Source organism: Eumetopias jubatus, unplaced genomic scaffold (genome assembly GCF_037043125.1).
Source record: "Eumetopias jubatus isolate StellerSeaLion01/CBP00866 unplaced genomic scaffold, mEumJub1_p1.0 scaffold_8, whole genome shotgun sequence".
NCBI lineage: Eukaryota > Metazoa > Chordata > Mammalia > Carnivora > Otariidae > Eumetopias > Eumetopias jubatus.
Window position 1 is genome coordinate 81,422,090 of NW_028274814.1, and position 23,568 is coordinate 81,445,657.

The 23,568-nt window shown below is 46.2% G+C and overlaps 1 protein-coding gene across 2 annotated transcripts; it reads right to left on the minus strand.

Moving 5' to 3' along the window:
* Positions 1–5,565: 5,565 nt before the first annotated feature.
* LOC114225758 (keratin, type II cytoskeletal 3) lies at positions 5,566–14,008 on the minus strand. Of its 2 annotated transcripts, XM_088025610.1 has the most exons (10): positions 13,714–14,008; positions 13,379–13,677; positions 12,071–12,291; positions 10,517–10,577; positions 9,537–9,632; positions 8,778–8,942; positions 8,552–8,677; positions 7,706–7,926; positions 6,350–6,384; positions 5,566–5,930 (listed from the first exon to the last, which is right to left on the minus strand). In XM_088025610.1, the coding sequence occupies exons 1-10, from the start codon at positions 14,006–14,008 to the stop codon at positions 5,566–5,568; spliced, it is 1,884 nt and encodes a 627-aa protein (XP_087881736.1). The 2 variants fall into 2 exon arrangements, with proteins under 2 accessions (XP_087881736.1, XP_027981304.2); XM_028125503.2 differs by having other exon boundaries at positions 8,778–8,930; positions 13,379–14,008.
* Between the last annotated feature and the right edge of the window lie 9,560 nt (positions 14,009–23,568).

Below are 23,568 nucleotides of genomic sequence, written 5' to 3' on the forward strand. Positions count from 1 at the left end.
CGACTGAGCCACCCAGGTGCCCCTAGAGAAATATCTTTAAAAGAAGAGGGAAAGAGTAAGGATAAAGAATAAAAGGGGTGCCTGGGTGACCCAGTCGGTTAAGCATCTGATTCTTGATTTCAGCTCAGGTCATGATCTCAGGGTCGTGGGACTGAGCCCTGTGTTAGGCTCCGCTCAGCACAGAGTCTGTTTAAAGTTCTCTCTCTCCCTCTCCCCATACCTCCCCCCCCTCAAATAAATAAATGTTTTTTTAAAAAAAAAAAAAGGAAGAAAAGATAAAGGATGGAGAATGAAGAAAGAGTTGACTCTTGGAGACAGATTGTTTAATCCTAAAGACGTAACTGGTAGGATTTCAAGCTTCAATTTGGGAAGACTCCTGTCACCCTTCTGTCCATTCCATAAAGGTGAATACCTACTCTACATACCCTGGCTGCCTTCAAAAGCAAAAGACTGCTGCTGCTCTGTCTTCACATGGGAGATGGATTTGAGGTATTCTTCATGGCTCAGAAAGCTCAGGATTGCCAGCTTCCCATACACTTAGAGATAATCGATTCTCTCCAGCCCCTAGCCTGGCCTTAGACATGATGCCCTCACCTTGGAAGCTTCCCTGCTTCACTAGCATGTGGTTTAGTCCCAGCCTGTGTCAAGAATATGAAACATGATGCTAGTCCTAGAATCCTCCTGGACTTTGGTCTGGATATCTGCTCTATAACCTTGCCCTTTCTCCATGTTGCCCAGACTCTCCTTCCCAGGCCTGCTCCAGGCTTCTCCAAAATGCCTTGATCAATTCCCTTTCTCGATTCCAAGTACCCTGTAGTCTCTCACTACCTCCCTCTGTAACCGCCCCCCCACTATCGCTTCTTGCAAGAGCCCACAGGAAGGTGCCAGGCTCTCACAGTCAACTTTCAGCTTCATCCTGCCTTGGGGTGTGACTTATTCCAGGTGTGGGGAGGAGGTCCTGCTCTTATTACTCTCTTCATTCTTTCAGTTGACCCCACAAATGTTCACTGCATGCCCCACATGCTTTGCAGGGCCCTGAGACAGCACTCAGGAACAAGTTCTCCACACATGGAATGATGGATAAGAGACTGAGCGGCCATACCCAAACCCTGCTGCTTCAGTCTGATGAGAACTGGGTTAGTGCAATGCAGTCAGCCTCTACCCAGGAAGTTTGGCGACACAAGGAGCAGGGCATCTGGGTGTCTTCCTAGGGATTGGTAATGCTTCTTGTAATGTCTCCAAAAGGCCAGTAAGAGCAGCAAACCAGAGTGGCCTGTCCTGTTCCCATAGTACCCAGAGCTGTGCCAACAGTAAATGGGGAAGGGGGCTACTAGCAGGCCTTGAAAAGATAGGTAAGGATTTATTACACTCTCAAGTGCAGGAACTTTAAAATCAGTCTCCTCCAAGGCTTGAGACCAGGGCTACCATATTTCAGAGATCAGATGGGATGAGTGTAGGAAATCAGATCTGACTCAAGAACATGGAGGCCAGGTCCTGGCACTCTTCTTGGCCCATCAGATAATGTACAGATGACGTCTCATTAGTCCAGCTCTGATCTGACTTCTGGGAGGTGGGGAGATAATGTATAATCTACAGTGACTTAAAAACCCGAATTTTGCCATGCTTAAAACCATGCAGATGGGATTGAATTGGGGTATGGGGAAAGGAACAGAGACTCCACTGAAGCTCTCAGTTTCCCTGCTTTCTTCAGTGACTGTCTCATTGTCCCTGTCCTCCATGGGTTTGGGTTTCAGCTTTTTGGGAACAGCCTGGAAGTGCCAGTGTAAGAGCAAGTATGCATCTTCCTCAACCCTAATTTTATATCCATCTGGAGTGAACTCCACTAGTGGCTCTACTACTCTCTCTCTTACCTGATGAGTGAGTTTGGAAGGAAGAACTGGGCATGCATAGCTCTGCCTCTCCATCTCTTAAGATCTGACTGTTCATTGCAAGCTGATGTTCTGCTCTCCTATCTCCCATGAGGGGACTTACCACATAGAGAAGGACATGATGGCCCTATATTAATGTCTGCCCAGGTGGGAAATCTGCCCTAATCCTGAGGTCCTGTATTAGGAAACCCATTCCATCAGAAGTATAAATTGTATTCTCCAATATCTGCTTTGTTGGTAATAAAGGCAATATTGACTCTCTATTTCCTCATTCCTTTGTCTTATTTTTTAATTGGCTCAGAACCCGGTCAGGGAAAAGAGGGTGTTATGCATTGATCACTCCAGACTCCAGGAGCTGTGTTTGCAGCAAGAGAATTTGCTGTGTCTGGCTGGCATGAAAATGGGAGAAAAGGAGCTGCTGTCCCAGTAGAATCTATTCCCTTGACGAACTGCAAAACCTTCTTTTTCCAAGACTGGATCCCAGAGCCTGCTCAGAGGCAGGGAGGATGGATGGGAAGACCTCCTTGGGAGTGGGAGCATCCACTTAAACAACATAAATACTCTTGGACATAGTTTGGCTATTGTGGACATTGCTGCTATAAACATTGGGGTGCATGTACCCCTTTGGATCACTACATTTGTATCTTTGGGGTAAATACCCAGTAGTGCAATTGTTGGGTCGTACAGTAGCTGTACTTTCAATTTTTTGAGGAACCTCCATACTGTTTTCCAAAGTGGCTGCACCAGCTTGCAATCCCACCAACAGTGTAGGAGGGTTCCCCTTTCTCCGCATCTTCACCAACATCTGCCGTTTCCTGACTTGTTTGTTTTAACCATTCTGACTGGTGTGAGGTGGTATCTCATTGAGGTTTATGATTTGGATTTCCCTGATGCCGAGCGATGTTGAGCACTTTATCATGTGTCTGTTGGCCATTTGGATGTCTTCTTTGGAGAAATGTCTGCTCATGTCTTCTGCCCATTTCTTGATTGGATTATTTGTTCTTTGGGTGTTGAGGTGTTTTTTTTTTTAATTTTTTATTGTTATGTTAATCACCATATATTACATCATTAGTTTTTGGTGCAGTGTTCCATGATTCATTGTTTGTTCATAACACCCAGTGCTCCATGCAGAACGTGCCCTCCTCAATACCCATCACCAGGCTAACCCATCCCCCTACCCCCCTCCCCTCTAGAACCCTCAGTTTGTTTTTCAGAGTCCATCATCTCTCATGGTTCGTCTCCCCCTCTGACATACTCCCCTTTTCTTCCTCTCCTGTTATCTTCTTCTTTTTCTTTTTTCTTAAAATATGTTGCATTATTTGTTTCAGAAGTACAGATCTGTGATTCAACAGTCTTGCACAATTCACAGCGCTCACCGTAGCACATACCCTTCCCAATGTCTATCACCCAGCCACCCCATCCCTTCCACCCCCAACCACTCCAGTAACACTCAGTTTCTTTCCTGAGATTAAGAATTCCTCATATCAGTGAGGTCATGTGATACATGTCTTTCTCTGATTGACTTATTTCACTCAGCATAACACCCTCCAGTTCCATCCACGTCGTTGCAAATGGCAAGATCTCATTCCTTTTGATGGCTGCATAATATTCCATTGTGTATATATACCACATCTTCTTTATCCATTCATCTGTCGATGGGCATCTTGGCTCTTTCCACAGTTTGGCTATGGTGGACATTGCTGCTATAAACATTGGGGTACACGTACCCCTTCGGGTCCCTACATTTGTATCTTTGGGGTAAATACCCAGTAGTGCAATTGCTGGATCGAAGGGTAGCTCTAATTTCAACTGTTTGAGGAACCTCCATACTGTTTTCCAGAGGGGTTGCACCAGCTTGCATTCCCACCAACAGTGTAGGAGGGTTCCCCTTTCTCCACAACCCCGCCAACATCTGTCATTCCCTGACTTGTTAATTTTAGCCATTCTGACGGGTGTGAGGTGGTATCTCATTGAGGTTTTGATTTGGATTTCCCTGATGCCGAGCGATGTGGAGCACTTTTTCATGTGCCTGTTGGCCATTTGGATGTCTTCTTTGGAGAAATGTCTGTTCATGTCTTCTGCCCATTTCTTGATTGGATTATTTGTTCTTTGGGTGTTGAGTTTGATAAGTTCTTTATAGATTTTGGATACTAGCCCTTTATCTGATATGTCATTTGCAAATATTTTCTCCCATTCTGTCGGTTGTCTTATGGTTTTGTGGACTGTTTCTTTTGCTGTGCAAAAGCTTTTGATCTTGATGAAGTCCCACTAGTTCATTTTTGCCCTTGCTTCCCTTGCCTTTGGCGATCTTTCTAGGAAGAAGTTCCTGCCAGATGTCCATCAACAGATGAATGGATAAAGAAGTTGTGGTATATATATACAATGGAATATTATGCAGCCATAAAAAATGGAATCTTGCCATTTGTGACGACATGGATAGAACTGGAGGGTATTATGCTGAGCGAAATAAGTCAATCAGAGAAAGACATGTAACATATGATTTCACTGATGTGAGGAATTCTTAGTCTCAGGAAACAAACTGAGGGTTGCTGGAGTGGGGGGGGGTGGGAGGGATGGGATGGCTAGGTGATAGACATTGGGGAGGGTATGTGCTATGGTGAGTGCTGTGAATTGTGTAAGACTGATGAATCACAGATCTGTACCTCTGAAACAAATAATTCATTATATGTTTAAAAAAGAGAGAGAGAGAGAAGATAGTAGGAAGGGAAAAATGAAGGGGGGGAAATTGAAGGGGGAGACAAACCATGAGAGACTATGGACTCTGAGAAACAAACTGAGGGGAGGGGGTGGGGTGATGGGTTATCCTGGTGATGGGTATTAAAGAGGGCACGTACTGAATGGAGCACTGGGTGTTATACACAAACAATGAATCATGGAACACTACATCAAAAACTAATGATGTAATGTATGGTGATTAACATAACACAATAAAATAAAATTTAATAAATAAATAAATAAATACTCTTGGACAGACCTACCACAAGAACCCAGCCAAATGGGTAAAGGAGAAGCCAAGACTACTGAGTATCCTTTATACCCACCACTGAACTTCCGGAAGACCACCACCCACACCTGATTTCTCTCCACTCTTGGATCTCAGTTTGTTCTATGGCCCCTCGAATGAAAGCCAAACACCAAAATGTGAAATTCAGTGCAATTTATTGAGAAAAGAAAGTGCAACATAATCATCACCAGAGGATCCACAGCTGGGGGAATTAAAGGGGCAGAGGTAAGTCAGAACATGATGCCCAGATGTGGGGAGGGCACCCTGAGAAACAACAGTCTGGAGAACTTGACCATTCACCCTCTAGCATCCTCAGCGGGACTAAAACATACCTGCTTCAGACTATCAACTCCCAGTGAGAGAGGGAGATGGGCCAGGGTGGGAACAGGCCAGGCTGGGAAGGCCCACAGTACTTTGGGCTCAGGTATTGCTACCAGCGTCAGGGGCATCATCATCTGAGATAAGCAGCTGGACCTCCCTGGCCCAGGAGAGATCTTGGGGATGGAGGAGCCAAGAAGTTCAGCCCCTTCTCCAGGGAACTTGAAGAAAAGCGAGGTTGAGGTTGGCATTTGTCAATGCCAAGCAGAGTGGGAAGTGCTGTGGGCAGGCTGAGAGGGATGCAGATGGGTGTGGACACTTAACCTCAGAGGATCACTTGGAGAAGAGCTGGTTCGAGCTGGTGGTCTGGGAGAAGCGGATGCCGGTGCTGCCTCCACTGCCAGACTTATAGCTGCTGCCTCCCGAAGTCTGGATGACACCAGAGCTGGAGCCAATTCCACTCTGACTTACAGAGCTGCTGCCTCGGCTGCTGAGCCTGCCCCCACTGCTGCCACTCTTGTAGCCCCCACTGCTGCCACTGCTGACCCCGTAGCTGCTGCTGCTGCTGCTGCTGCCGCTGACCCCTCCATAGCCACCACTGCCACCCCTGTAGCCACCGCTACTGCTGCCGCGGACGACGACCCCTCCACGGCTTCCTCCAGAGCTGCTGCTTGTGCTGGTGACATTGCTGACCACCGCTGTGGAGAACAGGCACTCAATTCAGGCAAAGGCTTGGGTCTGGATCACAACTCTACCTTGCTTGGCTGTGCAAATTTGAGAAAGATGCTCGACTTCTCTGAGGCTTCAGCTGGTAAATGACAAGAGTGAGCCTGGCCCTCTGGTGTCCCCCAAGAACAAGAGCCAGCAGCATCCACAGAAATTTCTGGTTCTCCAACCTAGGGAAATCCCCAAGACCACAGGCATTTTAGCTTTGGCCTTAGAGTTTCCTTGCTTATGCTAGCAGGGGAGTGTGTGGCCATGGCCTGAGACCCTAGCACTGTTTGGGGGCCTGGCCTCCTTGCATGGGTCAAGCTCTCCTGCTGTAGGTCAGGCAGTGAGGATGTTTCTGGTCACCCTTTTTGCAACCCAGGGAGAAAGTTTTTGAAGGGCTACTTACAAACGCTCACAGCGCTCTGACACTCTCCGGACATCCTAAAAAGGAAGAGAAGGAAACGTGGATTATTTCAGCCATGAGTCATTAGCCACAAAGCTGAGGGTCTATAACCTTGGGAGCCACACCCCCGTATTTGCCGTACTAGGGGTAAAGCCCCCGGGGAAGAAAGGTTATTCCAAGTGTCTATCTCCATGACCCCATCTCCCCAGGAAAAGAGGTTACTTTGGGGGAGTTGAAGTGTTCAGGAGCTTCACCAGTCACCCTCCATCTCTCCATCTGCCCATCGTCTTTCTTTTAGTTTCCAGAGCATCTGTTCCAGGCCAACTGCTCAACACCCAACTCACAGTTGGTTAGCCCTTTGGTGGTTCAGATGGGTAAAATGTGAGACAGGCTGACACTCAACACATGATAAGTTTGAAAATGTCCTGCCCACACAACCCATCTTCCCATGCCTCGTTCTTGTTCATGGAGCAGGCATGTCCATGTATCTGAACGGACATGGAGCATGTCTGCTCCCCTTGCCAATGTGGGCCCCACTGTTGTCGACCACTCCATCTTTATCCCACAATTCCCAGTACACATAGCACCATCATCATTCCCACTCCTTTTCATAGAGACTTATGAAAAATCCTAACATTTCCTTCTCACACCTGAGTTCTGCTTCCTCCATCAGATTGGGAGCTGCCTGAGGACAGAGGCTAATGCAGGATGCATGGAGCAGCTAGTCAGCAGAAAGATTTCTCAATCCTCAACAGTCCTTTAGCACTTGATATCCACTCACTAAACCCTATCTGCTACTTGATACTGTGCTCTTTTTCCAGAGTATGTGTGCATCAGCCACTTTCCCTATGGACTCAGCGTCAGAGATGGAGGGCTGCAGGACTGTCTATACTGTGCTGTCCAATATGGTAACTACTAGCCACATGAAGCTAGCTAAATTTATTAAAATTAAATTAAGTGTAAAACTCAGTTCCTCAGTTGCACTAGTCACATTTCAAGTACTCAAGTGACTAAGAGCTACTGTATTAGACAGCACATAGAACATTTCTGTCATCTCAGAAAGTTCAGTGGACAGCACTATAGCTTTTTTTATAACCCCAAAGCACTTTTCCTTACTCTTGCTCATAAGGAGGATCAACAGAGCCATGTAATAACATTGTTGGCCACAGTAAATCAGAGAATTGGATGATCTTGATTGACAAAAAAAAAAATGGGGGTGCTTGAATCCTAAATTCTGTCATTCAGGAGATTCCTTACCCTTTGTCTGGGTTGTCCTCTCCAATCATCTTGCTCTCTTTCTTTTTTGTCAAAGGTACTCTAAAATCCTATCTGGAGAATGCTGACCCCACAGCACCTCACCTGAACTCCTCGCCCTCTAGCAGCTTGCGATAGGTGGCAATTTCCACGTCCAGGGCCAGTTTCACGTTCATCAACTCCTGGTACTCTTTCAGCAGCCGGGCCAAGTCATCCTTGGCCTTCTGTAGAGCAGTCTGCAAACCTTGGAGCTTGGCATTGGCATCCTTGAGGGCCATCTCCCCACGCTGCTCAGCTTCAGCAATGGCCGCCTGCAGGTTTGCATTCTAGGGCAGGGAGAGGTAGGTAACCAATTAGCATAGTGACCAAGAAACAAACAGCTGATCTTTCCTGAAAGTTCTCCTCCCTATTCCACATCCCTCCACCCCCTACCTTGGAAATGGCAATGGTACATGCCCAGAAAATAGAAGTCCATTTTACAGTTGGTCAATTAATCTTTGGCCCATTGAAATTAACCCATGTCTCATCAAGAAAAGGAACACTGATTTGCTGGTAAAGGTAGTAGTGGTCTAGTAACTGGTTCTTTTTTGCAAGACTTTAAATCTCCCTTGCCTAATTAATCACTTTATTCCAATGATACAAATTAGCCATTGAGGTTATGTGAAGTGCATGTCAAATAGTTCACTGAAGGCAGATCCTACTGAAACCAAGTGTTTAAGGCCATCCCTACAGTTGCAAGATTTGCTGGGAAAGCCAGAATAAGCAACCATCTCTCCTTAGGGAGCTGTCCAAAAAGCTCAGATCTGAGAGGGAATCTCTGGAGAATGGACTATCCCACATGTGACACCATGAAAGGACAGAGAAAGCATATGGCAGAGGCACAGTTGTTGCTTCTCTTTCTCTCCAGGGCCCAGAAGACCCCTAGGATCTCTCTGTTAGGTCCAGACCCACCTGCTTCTTAACATTCTCAATCTCAGCCTGCAGCCTCTGGATCACCCTGTTGAGCTCCATGATCTCACTCTTAGTGTTCTTCAGGTCATCCCCATGCCTGCCAGCAGTGGTCTGCAGTTCCCCAAGCTGACAGAGGAGAAACCAATCATCATGGTTTTGCAGTCTTGGAACATTCTTGGTCAGCAAGACCTAAACCTAGAGTATGGGGGCAAGAGAAGGCTCCCACCTTGGTCTGGTACAATGCCTCAGCTTCCGCCTTGCTCCTCTGGGCAATGTCCTCGTACTGGGCCTTGACCTCGGCAATGATACTATCCAGGTCCAGGCAGCGGTTGTTGTCCATGGATAGGACAACAGACGTATCACTGACATGACTTTGCATCTGAGACAGCTCCTATGGGGAACATGGATGTTCATTTTCATGACCATCCCTTGGCCCCAGAAGATGCTGGGAATGAAGAAGTCCAAGAATCTTCTGCCAGTGGAGATATCCCAATAATGGGGCCAGGAATGGGACAGTTAGGAAAATAAGCTTGCATTTCAGGCCTGGCTATAGCCTAAAGGATCCCAAACAACAAAGTTAAAGGAAAAAGTAAATGCGCAAATACAATCAGGTTGTCAGTCTGAGAGTATCAGCCAGTGAGCCCAACTGTGTGGGTTTCCTTGGGACTACAGTAGGGAGGAGTACTTTGAAGGAGCTAGCTATGATACTGGTATAGGAGCCAGAGGGAAGGTGTAGAACAAAATGTCATCGAGGACAGAGGGGAAAACAAAAAAGACAGAAAGGTACCCTGGCCCTATGGCCCAGGGATGCAGCCTGGGAGAGCTAAGTTAGCATTTCCCATGTGGGGCAGAGCTGAGTTCAGAACACCACATGATGCTGGTTTTGGGGGTGTTCTTCCACTTGACTATTCCCTAAAGTCCTACTTGGGAAGCATGCAGACAAGAAGGCTCTCGAGCTTGGTAAACCAAGGAATCAAGGAATCACCATCTCATAGAGGGTCCTCAAGAAATTCAGTTCATCTGTCAGGCTGTCCACCTTGGCCTGCAGCTCCACCTTGTTCATGTATGCTGCATCCACGTCCTACAGGGTGCAAAGGCAGGAATTCAGAAACCCAAAAGAATGACCCACTGTCCCCCAACCACCCACAGCTCTTTCCTAAGCCTTCATCTCTCCTCTTTGTCCTTCCCCTGTCCTCCTCTTAATTTCCACTCCTCACTTTCCCTTCTAAAAGAAAATCAAAGTGATTTTCTTCCCTTTAGTTGCCTTGACCAATTAAACCCCAATCCTTTAACAAAATATAAACAAAATATAAAATATTAGCCAGGCATTGGAGTAAGGGTAGAAAAATCACATTTATCTAACATGTGACTTTGGGTTTTGGGTACTATATAACCAACCTTCTGAATAGAAATGAGGATATTCTTCTCACTACCTCATCTTTATGATGACTGGTTAAGTAAGCTGCAAGTATTGGATGATTGTTATTATTAACAACAACCAGGGTACACTTGTAGGCTGAAAACCTTGATCAATGCTACACATAAAACCTTCATTATTAGTTTGCATTACTAATCAATTCATTAATCATTGTAACATTGTAAGGTGTCTTCCTCACCAATAACATATTTAGAGCAACTTCCTTCATTTCCAAAAATGTAGGGAGAGGGCGCCTGGGTGGCTCAGTTGGTTAAGCGACTGCCTTCGGCTCAGGTCATGATCCTGGAGTCCCGGGATCGAGTCCCACATCGGGCTCCCTGCTCAGCAGGGAGTCTGCTTCTCCCTCTGACCCTCTTCCCTCTCGTGCTCTCTATCTCTCATTCTCTCTCAAATAAATAAATAAAATCTTTAAAAAAAAAATGTAGGGAGAAATGTAAACCCCACACAGAGCATAGAGTCCCTATGCCCCAGAGCAGCTGACTCCATGGGGTTAGTGCCCAGAAATAGAACCTTCCCAGCTCTCTTACCTTCTTGAGCCCCACAAACTCATTCTCAGCTGCATTGCGCTTGTTAATCTCATCTTCATACCTGGGACAGAAAGAAGCACACATTTGGACAGTGACATTTCAGAAGTAAAAAAAAAAAAAAAAATGAGGATTCCCAAGCATTCATGCAGAATCCCCTCACCCAGAGACAGGACCAGCTTAATGGGCATGTGACCCATGCAGTTACACAGGGCCCTGGGTAAAGAAGTTCCTCACATTCATTCAGTCTAATGCTCTGCTGATGCCATCTTGAAGTTCTTTTTTTTTTTTTAATAATTTTTTATCGTTATGTTAATCACCATACATTACATCATTAGTTTTTGATGCCCGTCTTGAAATTCTTAATAATTTTTAACAAGGGCCCTGCATTTTCATTTTGCACTGAGCTGCCAGAATTATGTAGCCAGTCTAGCTTAGAGGCCTTTCAGAGCTCAGGCCACTGCCTCACTCTTCTCTCTCCACGTCCGGGTGACAGGCTGAAGTATGGGTAGGCAAGGTGGGAGAAGACTTCAAGGAGCCTGACTACTTGCCTGGCTCTGATAGACATCACAAAGTGCAGCATGTGTATATGAGACCCAGAGAGGTATTTGCTCAGACCAGGTTTTCTGCCTCTGTTCTGTTTCTCTTTCCATTAATTAGAGTTGCTTAGGAATTTGGGTTAAGAATAAACTCATGTCTTCTGAATGCATCAAGGTTGTGAGATTCCTGCTTATTAATGACTATAATCTTATAATGGCTATAATCTCCCACCAAGGGTCTAGATCTCATGAAGATTGAAAAATGGAATGGTTCCAGGAGAAGAGGTTTCTGAGCAATGTCAATCTGAGTTGCCTCTCTGAGCTCAGCACGGAGCCTGGGTGCCCGCCAGGTTTATGCAGTTGGACCAGAATGGGGCGTTCCCAGAGCAGGTGTGCCCACCCCTGCGTGTTCTGACCCTGGGGATGTCTGGAGCTCCCTCCCCACTTCGAGAGGCCCAATTTGCCTCTCACAGACCTCAGAGTGTATCAACTACAACCCCAAACATGCAGAAGAAGGCGGATTGATGCTCCAGAGACAGGGCACATTGAAAGAGTGCTTTACAAAGTGAGGCCCTAGACCATCTGCCAGGAACTCCTAGCAACTATGGGGCACTCAGACTCCTAGGACCTACCCCACACCTACTAATTCAGAATATCCAGGACCAGAGCACAGGAATATGCATTTCTGACAAGCTTCCAAAGTGATTCTTATGTATAGTAAGCGTGGAGGGCAGGGTCTTCATCCCAAAGGGCTTTTAACTCTGGGTAGATCCTCTCATCCAACTAGGCACTTAGTATAGGAGGGGATCCCTGTAGCGTGAGAAATCTGTCATAATCAGCCACCTTGAAGTATCAGTCCCCACCCTCTCACCCCCTTCCGCTTGATCATGCCTCACTCAACGAGTCCATCCAAGAGTATTGACTGAAGGTACAGTCTGGAACAGTTAAAATCTCAAGTTGGGGCTATACCTCCCTGCTAACCCCCCAGAAGAGGAAACTCCTCAGTTGAGGCCCTCACTTCTTTTTGAAGTCTTCCACGAGGTCCTGCATGTTCTTCAGCTCTCCTTCCAGGTTCCCTCTCTCCCCCAGAGCCAAATCCAACTGCCTGCGCAGGAAGCTAATGCAGGATTCAAAGAAAGGCTCCAAGTTGTTGGGTCCTGAGCCAGATCCTGTGGTCTGCTGCTGGAGCAGCTCCCACTTGGTCTCCAGGACTTTGTTCTGCTGTTCCAGGAACCGCACCTGTATCAGGTAAAAAAGAAAAGGAATCAGCCTCTTGAGTTGGGCAGTGGGGCCACACATCCCAAAGAGTGGAAATGTGGAAATGAACCTAGTTCTCCAATCTGCAATAGCCTCTGGGGATTTTTTTTTTAAGTGGGAAGAATGAGAATTTAGACAAGGGAGAGCTATAATGTGTTGTTTATACCTACTATTTTCACTTATTCTGTCTCATTTAATCCTCACAATCACCTATAAAGGAGGTGTTATTATCCCCTTTGTGGATAAGGAAATGGAGTCTCAAACAATTTAAGTTGCCCAAACTGACCTGGCTACTAAGTGACCAAGCTAAGAGTCACAGCCATCACTGTCGTAGTCTATGTGGATCCTTCAGAACACAAGTACAGGAGATCAGCGTAAATAAATTATTTATAATTATTTTTTAAGTGAAAATTTTACCTTTACCTTCCTACAGGCAGTGAAAACAGTCAACAGGGTCTAAATTTTCCTAGGTTGTTTCACATTTTCCCTAGTATTTCCCCTTTCACTTACTCAGCTTATAGCTCACCTGGATTTAATTTCAAACCCCAGCCTCATTCCCCCAGACCCAGCACACCCTGCCCCAGCATAGACAGCTCAAATTAATATTGGCTAAAACGCAGCACCATTCAGAAAGTAAATCAGTTGCCAACACTCATCACTGAGAGGCAGTCCCAAGATTCTTACTAATGCAAGTTTGATTACCAGCTAGTTTAGATTATCAGGAAGTTGTTTTTCGAGAGAAATTGAATGTTAGCTATAATAATTTCATGGCTAATGCCCTGTTCTTCAAAGGAGAACAAGCATGTTTGGACCCTCACTTCATTTGCCCTAGTCCTATCCCTAGAAGGAAATCAAGAGCTAGAATCCTTTCCCTGATTCACAGCTGAGAAAAATAGGACCTGAAGAGCAAAAGAGGCATGCCTGCTATCCTAAAGGCAGAACCAAGGCAGAACCAGGACAAGAAGCCAATACCCCTGCCTATAAGCCTGGCAGATCCCACTGGCATCATCATATGCCAACACCCTGGGCAGCCAAAACCCTCCATGGCACCTCTGAGCTTTGCCCTCACCTTGTCAATGAAGGAGGCGAACTTGTTGTTGAGGGTCTTGATCTGCTCCCGCTCCTGGGTCTTTACTTGCCCAATCTGGGGGTCGATCTCCACATTGAGGGGCTGCAGGAGGCTCTGGTTGACAGTCACTTCCTGGATTCCCCCAGGGAAACCACCAGGACCAAAGCCACCAGCTCCACCAAAGCCACCAGCCCCTCCAAAGCCACCAGCTCCACCAAAGCCACCAGCCCCTCCAAAGCCACCAGCTCCACCAAAGCCACCAGCCCCTCCAAAGCCACCAGCTCCACCAAAGCCACCAGCTCCTCCAAAGCCACCTCCCATTCCTCTGCCACCACCAAAGCCACCTCCATAGCCACCCCCAAAGCCATTGCCACAGCTGCCACGCCATCCCCCAAAGCCACCAGCCCGGGAGCCACCAGCCACGCTGATGGAGATGCTCTTGTTGCCACCCAGGCTGTAGAGACTGCGACTGCCAAAGCCGCCTGCTCCACCCCGGAACCCACAGGCCCCTCCGCCGGCTCCCCCAGAGCGGGCCACACAGCTCATCCTGCTGCTGCTGGAGACCATGGCGGAGCGGCCGGAGAAGCCCTGGCTGCCGCCGCCAGCTATCTTGCAGACTTGTCTGTTCATGGTGAGAGAGCTTGGGGGTCAGCTAGCAATCACTTAGCAAGAGCTGAGAGGGGTGAAGGCAGAGGATGGGGACAAAGAGGAGGCTGGCCTTTATATACCAAGGAGCTAGGCTTGGCATAACGAAAGGCAAGCAATTAGCTGAGAGTCATCTTGGGTTTGGTTTGCCTCCCAGGCAATAAGTTACTTCTAGACTTGCAACACACCTCAAAACTAATCCTTTGGACCAAAATGACTTTGCTTTTTTAGCTTAATCACCCAAACTTGCCACAGTTGACAAAAGACTGGAGCTCTCCTCCCTTCTTCCCTGTGATTTCCTCAGGGGGCTTAGGGAACTGAGACAGCACCTGATCCAGCAGGATGAATTGGGTTTTGACACCAGGGGACTAGGAGCCACGGAGCTCCATGACACAGGGGTAAGAACCAGACAACTTCTTCCATGTGAGCTGGCTCCCTCCCTGCAATGCCAGAGTACCACAACCCAGGGACATATCATCTGTGCCCACCTCTGCAGAGAAATGTACAGAGGAGGGCTTGGGGTGGGGGGAATGGGGAGGCAGAGGTCCACTCTGGCACCGCCTCAGCCAAGGGCATCCATTCGAGCCAGCCTGTCATTTGAGCTGAGCAGTGCTATTCATGGGAAACAAAACGAGATAAAATGTCTGACCTGGGAAAAAGCGAGGGTCATATATGAAGCAAACAAGTATGAGGCTTGGGAAGTTGAAAGGGACAGATACAAGAAGGAGTCTCCATCCTTGACCACCATCCTTGACCCACAGTAGGTGATCTCTGGATCCAGAAGCAAGAGAGGACCAAATGTAGGGACCCTCCAGTTGGCTGGTGGAGTAAGCTGAAAGATCCCATTCATCTCAGGATAAGAGTGTGTGCTGTGTCATATCTGATGGCCTTAGGATCTGACAACCCTTCCACCACTTGATCTGGGTTAGATACCCTGCCTTGTTTTCCCACCACACCCTGTACTTTTCCCACTATGTCTTAAAGTAAACTTATATGTTTATTTGTCAGTACCCCTGTAGGCCCCTGAGCTCATCAAGGGAAAAGATTGAGTCCTGCTCATTCTGAATCGCCAACTTCTTGCATAGAGTAAGCACTGACATGTGTTAACTGACCCATTAACCAGTGTCTAAGAATATAAATATCTAGACCCAGGTCTCACCCCAGTCTTATGGAATGAAAATCTTCAGAGGAAGGGCTTGAGTGTCTCTATTTTTAACAAGCCCTTCAGGTAATCCTTATGATCAGGAAAGTTTGGAAAGCCCTTGTCTAGACTATGGGTATTTCATCTGGGCCCAGGGATTTAGGGGGAGGGAGGATGGAGGACACTTGGTGGTAGAGTGGGTACACTGATACACTACTGTTCTAACTTCTGACAGCTCAACTATCCCCCATCCCCATGCCAACACACCGCCACACCCAGCCACACCACACATGGCAATAACTCAGGTTATTATCCACATTCAGGACACCAGAAAATATGACAGAGCAGGAGGAGGTGATTCTAGACTCCCCAAGAAATAGGTGGTTGGTATATCTCCAGATTTCCAATCAAATCAGCAGTGAGCACTCTGTCTTTATGGGGTGGTTTCCAGACAAGGCATTCTAGGGCAGAGGATAGGTCTGAAGATCCTGACGTCAAGCAATTTTAACTGTCCTGCAGCTAATTCTTAATTTTCTGGTCTGCAAGTTTGTCTAGAGCCAATCTGCCTGGTTAGAATCCCAGCCCCACTACTCACTAGCTCTTTGACCTTTGGACAAGTTATTTAACTTTTATGTGCCTTGGTTTCCTCAACTATAATAGCAGGTACTTCATGGGCTGTTGTGAGCACTAAATTAAATAAATATACAATGTGTAGTGTGATTTTTGATACCTAGTAAGAGACTGTACACTGAGCTTTGCTAGTACTCTATCTGGGGACATGGGGAAAGGAAATAAGTTTAGCCTTGGCTGTTCTCAAAACAGCTTTGCACCCTGAGCAACCCACCAAAGGATGGTAACAAAAGAAAGCTGACTGAGGGTGAAGAGTAAGAAACCCAAGTCAGGATAGTAGAGAGCAAGACCTCTGCTGGCAGGGATTTGGGTTGGCGACCTTGGGCTGTGATTAAACACACTAAATCTGTGTTCTAATCTGTCAAATCCTTTCCTACCTCAGCGGTTTGTAGTGAGTCTCACAGGATATAACATAAGTGAAAGTCCCTTGAAATTTATAAAATGCCACACAAGAGTAAGGTAATTGTGGTCTAACAGAAAGCCTGTCATCGTGAACTTCAGAAGACCTGGTTCAATTCCCTTGTCTCCCTTGCACTAATGAGTGACCTTGGACAAGGTACTTGACTTCTCTGAGCCTTTCTTTCCTTATTTGTAAAATGAGCATTCTACCCCACTTGCGGGATTGTTTTGAGATTTAAATCGGGGCCAGAAACAAATGTTTGGATTTTTAAATCAACATTATCTATCCATAAACAATCCATGAAGGGGATCTGTGTTGGGTTCTTCTTTGAGACATTTACTCCACCCATCAATTGAATGTCAGTCCCTCTTGGTGAGGTCTTTATTCACATTCTTTGGAACCCCCTTAAAAGCAGAAGATCAAATGCCTCCGTGGGAAGAAAGCTGAGCCAGGCTCGCCTGAAGCCCCAGGTGAGAGCCCAACGCAAACAAGAACAGGCTTCAGTGTCTCTGATTCCCTTCCCCTCCCTTGGCTCCAGTGCTGAGGCAGCGGGTGGCAGTCTCCTAAGTGTGGCTCATCTCTGCCACCCTGGCATATGCTGGAGAAGAGGGAGGGAGGATGGAGGACAGGTCACAAAAGCACAGGTTTGGGTTGGGTTGCCTAATCCACATCTCCTGAGCCTGCCAAAGCATCACCCTATTTAGCCAGTTGAGATTGTTTTCTCAGCAGTTGACTGAAGCTGCTGGAAACAGCCAGAGTTAGCATCCTCGGCAATATTTCTCTTATTCACTGCAGGATCTTTTAGAGCAGTGGCATCTAAATGGGCTGCCTACTGCCAACAGTATGAGTTCTTCTAATCCCTCACCTGCCAGAACCTTCCATGTAGAGGTTGCCAAGAGGCTGAGTGCTCTGGACCCTTATTTCCTAGGGGGAATTTTCACCAAGCAGTTATTCCTTCTAGCCAAATTGTTCCCTGGTGTTCAACTGCAGTGAGAATGCCTGAGAGTTGCCCACCATATAATTGGGAGTGGAGGAACGAATCGTGATATAGGAGTCACCACCTCTAGGTCAAAGGGAGCAGACATCCTTCGCCACCTGGGAGCTGAGGATGAAGTGGTGATAGTTACATGCCCTTTGTACATGTGGATTCACAGATCCAATTTTCAAGATAATCATTAATTTGTCCTCCCCAAAAAAAGAAATGAACAGTCATTCTGGATATGCTGCCCCTGGACTAAGAATTATCATCATGTTCTACTTTCTACCATGTTAAAATAAAAACTTATACTGGACACTACACAGTGTATAAACCATCATTCAAGTAATGTCTTCTTTCATTAAGATACCCATTTTTTGAAATAGGCGATGGGGATGAAGGAGAACATTTGTTGTGATGAACACTGGGTGTTGTATATAAGTGTTGAATCACTATATTGTACACCAGAATCTAATATTACACTGCATATTAACCAACTGGAATTAAAATAAAAACTTTTAAAAAATAAAATAAAGATATCACTACTGAAATAACTTTATTTAACAAATGAACAGTAAAAATATATTTACCTTATAGAGCTAGCTCCCTTTATAGCTAAAGTTTGATAAAGAAGAAAAAAAATCTAAGTATGGGTAAATCTTTGTGTTACTAAGTCTTAGTCATTAGCAATCATAATTCATTCTAATTCTGGTCTTCTCTACAGACTTGACTATAATACTCTTCAACTCACCCCTAAATCCTTTTCTCATACTGGATTCTCTCCCAGGGCTTATCTGGGGCAGAATTCTATCCCCCAAGATAGCCTTGATTTAAAAAAAAAAAAAAAGTCTTTGGCCAAATAAATTTGGAAAATGAAAATTCTATAGCTTTCTCTTGGGGTTTTAACAAAGCACATTCACACTTTAAAAGCCCTGAGAAGTCACATGGAAAAAATAATTTACTTTTACTTAATTAGAGTTTCCCCAACAAAACCTTTCTATCTTAACCCCTATCAATATACACTTAGAGAAACACTAGTCCAGTTATGCATCCAGAATGGATTAGAATGTGCAAATAGGGCAGCCAAGGGGTTAAGGCATAAAGTCAAAGAGACTGGCCTCATCCCTGGAGAGAAAGTACTTTCTCCATGCATGAGAGAGGAAGCTGAGAGCAGACTAAAGCCTGCAGGTTGATGAAGTCAGGAGAAGAGTTCTGAGATGCTGGAAAATGGAGCAGATCCCCGAGGACCAAGTCTCCTGTCAACACAGATCTCTTACCAGTCATGAATCTTGCTGGGTCTTTCTGAAAGCCATTGATCTTCCCTCAGGAAGCATCATGGGAAAGAGGCCTCATCCCTTTTCATTGGCATGCTGAATTTTCTGGACCTCAAATGACAGCACCTCCTCTCTTTCTCTTTCCTTGCAGGGTGGAGGGGTGGAAAACATGGAGGCATTGGAGTTAGGCAGGTGTTCAAATCCCAGGCTCGCCACTTTCCAGTTACAAGGCCTCCAGAGTCATTTTACTCTCTGCCCTCAGTTTTCTGTTCTGTAAATTGGGGTTAGCATAATCGCCTCATTAGGTTGCTGTGAGGACTATAGGAAGTAACATTAGAAGCCCCTCCACAGGGCAAGTGGTCAGCATATGGCAGCCCCTGTGATGATGATGTTGATGTACACTGAGCCCTCCTGAAAGTTACCAGTTTAGAGGCTGAAAGGATGGAGGAATGCTAAGGGGTAGCCCAGGTTAGGGTCAATGAAGCACTGAAGTCTGATGATTTTTGCATCAAATTGCAAGGAATCACAGCATCTGCATGGCAAGTTCCATAAAAGCCAGTCTTCCATGCCTGGCCAAGCCAGTTTCCCACTACAGGGGCTCATCAATAATGCCATCCATCAGTCAACAAATATTTATTGAGCTACTGCATACTTCCCAAAATTGTGGGGACTATGTGACAGTAATTTCCTCTTTCAAATCTTTGCTCCTCTCACCTATCTGTAAAAAGAATATAAAAATGGCTAATGTTGACTGAGTGACTGCTGTACACCAGGCACGAAATTAAGCTGTTTACGAGTATCATTTTTTTCTTTTTTAAATTTTGTTATGTTATGTTAGTCACCATACAATACATCATTAGTTTTTGATGTGGTGATCCATGATCCATTGTTTTCGTATAACACCCAGTGCTCCATGCAGTACGTGCCCTCCTTAATACCCATCACCCAGCTAACCGATCCCCCTTCCGCCCTCCCCTCTAAAACCCTGTTTGTTTCTCAGAGTCCATAGTCTCTCATGGTTCATCTCTCCCTCCGATTCCCCCCCTTCATTTTTCCCTTCCTTCTCCTGATGTCCTCCATGCCATTCCTCATGTTCCACAAATAAGTGAAACCATGTGATAATTGACTTTCTCTGCTTGACTTATTTCACTTAGCATAGCTCCTCCAGTCCCATCCATGTTGATGTAAAAGTTGGGTATTCATCCTTTCTGATAGCTGAGTAATATTCCATTGTATATATGGACCACATCTTCTTTATCCATTCATCTGTTAAAGGGCATCTCAGCTCTTTCCTCAGTTTGGCTATTGAGGACCACATGAGTATCATTTCTAATGGTCATAAAAACGCCACAAGGTCAGAATTTTCACTCACATTTCATAGATAAGGACACAAGCTTCGTGAGGTTAATTAACTTGCCCCAAATCAATTAGATGACTGACCTAGGGTTTGTTTGTGTTTTTTTAAGATTTTATTTATTTATTTGTCAGAGAGAGAGAGCACAAGCAGGGGGAGCGGCAGGCAGAGGGAGAAGCAGACTCCCCGCTAAGCAAGGAGCCTGACGCGGGACTCAATCCCAGAATCATAACCTGAGCCGAAGGCAGACGCTTAACCAACGGAGCTACCCACATGTCCCTGACCTAGGATTTTAATTAGGCTATCCAAAGCCTGTCACGAATTCATGTGGGCTTCAGCAAGTCAAATCACACCACCCAGAGTGAAAAGTCCACTTGGACATTTAAAGAACCCATCCACAGAAAGTGATGGACAGACGTGCCTGGAAGCATCCACTTGTATGAATGAAAATAGATTTAAACCTTGTGAATTCCTCTTTGGCATCAAAGAGAAACACCCATCATTATCAAGGTTATTTCCTCCGGTTGATCTCTGGCTTCTCTACTGGAGATCGGAACTCTCTAGAGTTGAAAGTGGACCTGCCCCCCTCAGTGGGCCTCGGAATCCTGAAAATAAACCCCTCCTGCTCACATAAGAACTTCAGGTTTGGTTTGGAACCAAACCAGGTTTGGAGCTTCTGGCTCCTCAAGACTCCGGAGAGTTGTTAACCACAGTACAAGGAGCTAGTACAAGAGAGGGCATCCCGGAGGGGGCAAAGTCAGGCCGACTCCGCTCGGCCGCAGAGCCCAGTGGTTGCAAGTGTAGGCTTTGGACTGGAGGCCCAGGTCTGCCACTTCGTTGCTGATGCCAGGCGTGTTCCTCTGCCTCTCTCAGCCCCAGGTTCCTCATCTAGAAAATGAGGATAATTACCACCTGCCTCCTATGGTGAGGATTAAATGAAATGACACGTGCATACATACGACTTCCACCAGTAAGTACTGAACAACAACGAGCTGTTTAATCGTGTTGTTTTTGTGAAATATGTCAGGACAGCATTGCATTGAAAAGCCTACCCTATCCTTTTCCAGCACAGCATTAGCTCGGTAAAATTCAGTGTCCCATAAGAGACACTGTGAACACTGGGAGGCACAAAGACAAAGAAGGCGCATCCATCACTTCAAGTTCTTTCCATGCTAGTGTGAAGAACAGATATGAAATAAGTCCTTTTAATATAAAAGGGCAAGTGAGGTAAGGGTGTTAACAGGTCCAGTGGGAGCGCAGGCAGACCTCAGAGCCATGTGGCAGTCCAGGAAAGCCTGCATGAGGCAGCGCCTGAGTGATCGTCAATGATAAGCAAAAGCCAGTCAAGTAACTGAAAATGGAATGAGTATTCCTGGCAAAGGTAACAGATTGTCCAAGGCACAGAGGCGTAGAACAGCCAGGTTTATTCCAGAACTGCAAGATTTCACAGTTCATTGGCACAGGTCTTGCAAATACCCACATATGGCCACACTGCTTGCCTGGCTTCTCTCCTGTGCCTTTGTCCAGAGTAGAAGGGCATTTCTGTTTTAAAACCAACTCCTAAAAATATCTACTTCCCTCAAAGGCAATGGTCTCTATTCAGCTCAGCTATAACCAAGATCAGTGTAACCAAGGATCCTTTCCTAAGGAGAGAGGTGAATGAGACGACCCCTTGCTTGGGTGCAGAGTTTCTCAACAGCAGCCCTGTTGACACTTTCAGCTGGATAATTCTTTGTCAGGGGTCTGTCCCGTGCATTGTAGGATGTTAAGTAGCAACCAGTCCTCTACCCTCTAGGTGCCCGTAGCACTCTTCCTGTTGCAACAACCAAAAACGTCACCTGATATTGCCATATGTTCTCTGGCGGGAGAGGGAAGATTGCCCCCAATGAAAATCTCTGCTTTACTGTCATCTAGAGCCATCTTTCCTGCCCCCATCTTCTCCAGAAGTTGATGTCACCATGGATTCTAAGGATAGCAGATTGCTCCCACAATAACCCCATCAGTGTTTTCCTCGGAACCAACTAGGCTTCAGCCTGGGTTTGAAGTATTGGGGTGATTAGCTTGATTTTAGGCACAACAGAGATGTGCCTTGTACAGTTTGCATCCCAGAAGGACCTGTGAGAGATATATATAAAATATGTGAAGAAGTGTTTTCAGAACTCAGTGTTCCAAAGATTGTTGCAGGGTGTCTACATTTCTGGCCTCGGAAGTAGAGGGAGAACGCACAGAGGTCAAGCTGCTCAGAAGACAGAGAAGAGGCAGCCCAAATCCCAAGAGATGAGATTTCTGATGGTTGCCTAACAAGCCCCACCCCGCTCCTGACAAAACAGGGAAGAGTCACACGGAGAGCTTCCTGCAAATTACCCAGAACTTTCTATGCAAATCCTGACCATCAGCAGTCTGGATTATCGAGAGGCAGATTCCTATGGGGGAAACAATCCCCTGGTTCCCTTAACTGAGCTTTGTGTGACTGTGTCACCATCACTGTTCATACATTGCTCTGGCCCATAGCCCACATCCGGGAAGGAAAAAGCACGAAATAACCTGAAATCTAAAAATTCATCTTGGTTTCCTTGACATCCAGGAATGTGTGAACCAGTGAGTCAACAAGCTTTTAGAATAGGAAGGAACTGTTTGGAGCATTCTTCCCAGGTGGGGTGTGGTGGGGAGGGAGTAGGCAGAGAGGAATGGATGGGGATGGGAGCGGGGTGAGGGATAACAGTTGGGTCCCCGTGTCATCACAGGAGGATGTACCACTCCACACCCAAGGAGTAAACAAAACGGAGTGAAACAAAGCAGAGAGAGCAAAAGAAATATTTGACAATTGACCTATGGCCCCAAATCCCAGTTTAGGGCAAACAAGTCACCATTATTCAATCTTGGAGTGTTCCCCTGTGGGCAAACAAACATGCCTCAGAGGATAGAAAAGGAACAGACAACACAGCACCAATTGGCTCCTTACTTAAAAAATAAAAAATAAATAAAAAGTCTAGTCAAGTGCTAGAAAGCAAACCCAAGCCCAGAGACTTAAGAGCACCTGAAAAATCACCATACCAGCTAACAGGTAGTCTTTGCTACAAAGCTACAAAGCTACAAAGCTGAAGCAAAGAAAGAAGAGGAGGAGTGCTCAGAATCAGGCCAAGTTCCCTGGAAGTGTTTTCAGCCTGGATCAGAAATGATCAAGGCTGGGTAGAGAATATCCAGCCAAGCATGGAGTTAATTCCTTCAGTCTCAGGTCTTAGCACCAAGTTCACCTGCCTGGTCATTCCTCTGGGACAGTGACACCTCCAAGAAATAGCCCTCTCCATGGTGCCATTCCTCCTGAGCCAGCCTACCCCTGGCTACTCTCCCCTTTAAGAAGCTTCATGGATTCCCCCCTGCCACCTGCAGGCGATTAGGTAGTGGGGATCTCCTGTAAACCCCCACAGGGACCAGTGGGCATAGACTAGAGTCCAGGGAGAACAGCAAAGGAAAGAGGCCATTGGCTGAATGTGAACTTTGAAACCAGGGGACAGTGTCCAAAAAAGGTTAGCCCTGTTCTGGGCTTCCCTTGGAGCCCATTTAGAAACCCCTCGACTTCTCAGGGGTAGGCATTCTGGAAAACCTGGCCCAAGCGCTACTGCCTGGCTGACTGTTCTCTTCTCCTTGGCTCTGGTTGCTGGAACTCAGCCTGGGCCCTCTTCTCTTCCCTCCACCTGGGAGAGCTCATCGGTTGCCATGGCTCTAGAAACTACCCTAACCATCCTTATGCAGATGATATTCAAATGTGA

Coding starts and splice junctions, on each gene's coding strand:
- LOC114225758 (XM_028125503.2), bottom strand. CDS start 14,008: ATGAACAGACAAGTCTGCAAGATAGCTGGCGGCGGCAGCCAGGGCTTC. Junction 8,678..8,777: donor AGGCATTGTACCAGACCAAG/GTGGGAGCCTTC, acceptor CTCCTCTGTCAG/CTTGGGGAACTGCAGACCAC. Junction 6,385..7,705: donor CTAGAGGGCGAGGAGTTCAG/GTGAGGTGCTGT, acceptor CTTCCTTTTTAG/GATGTCCGGAGAGTGTCAGA.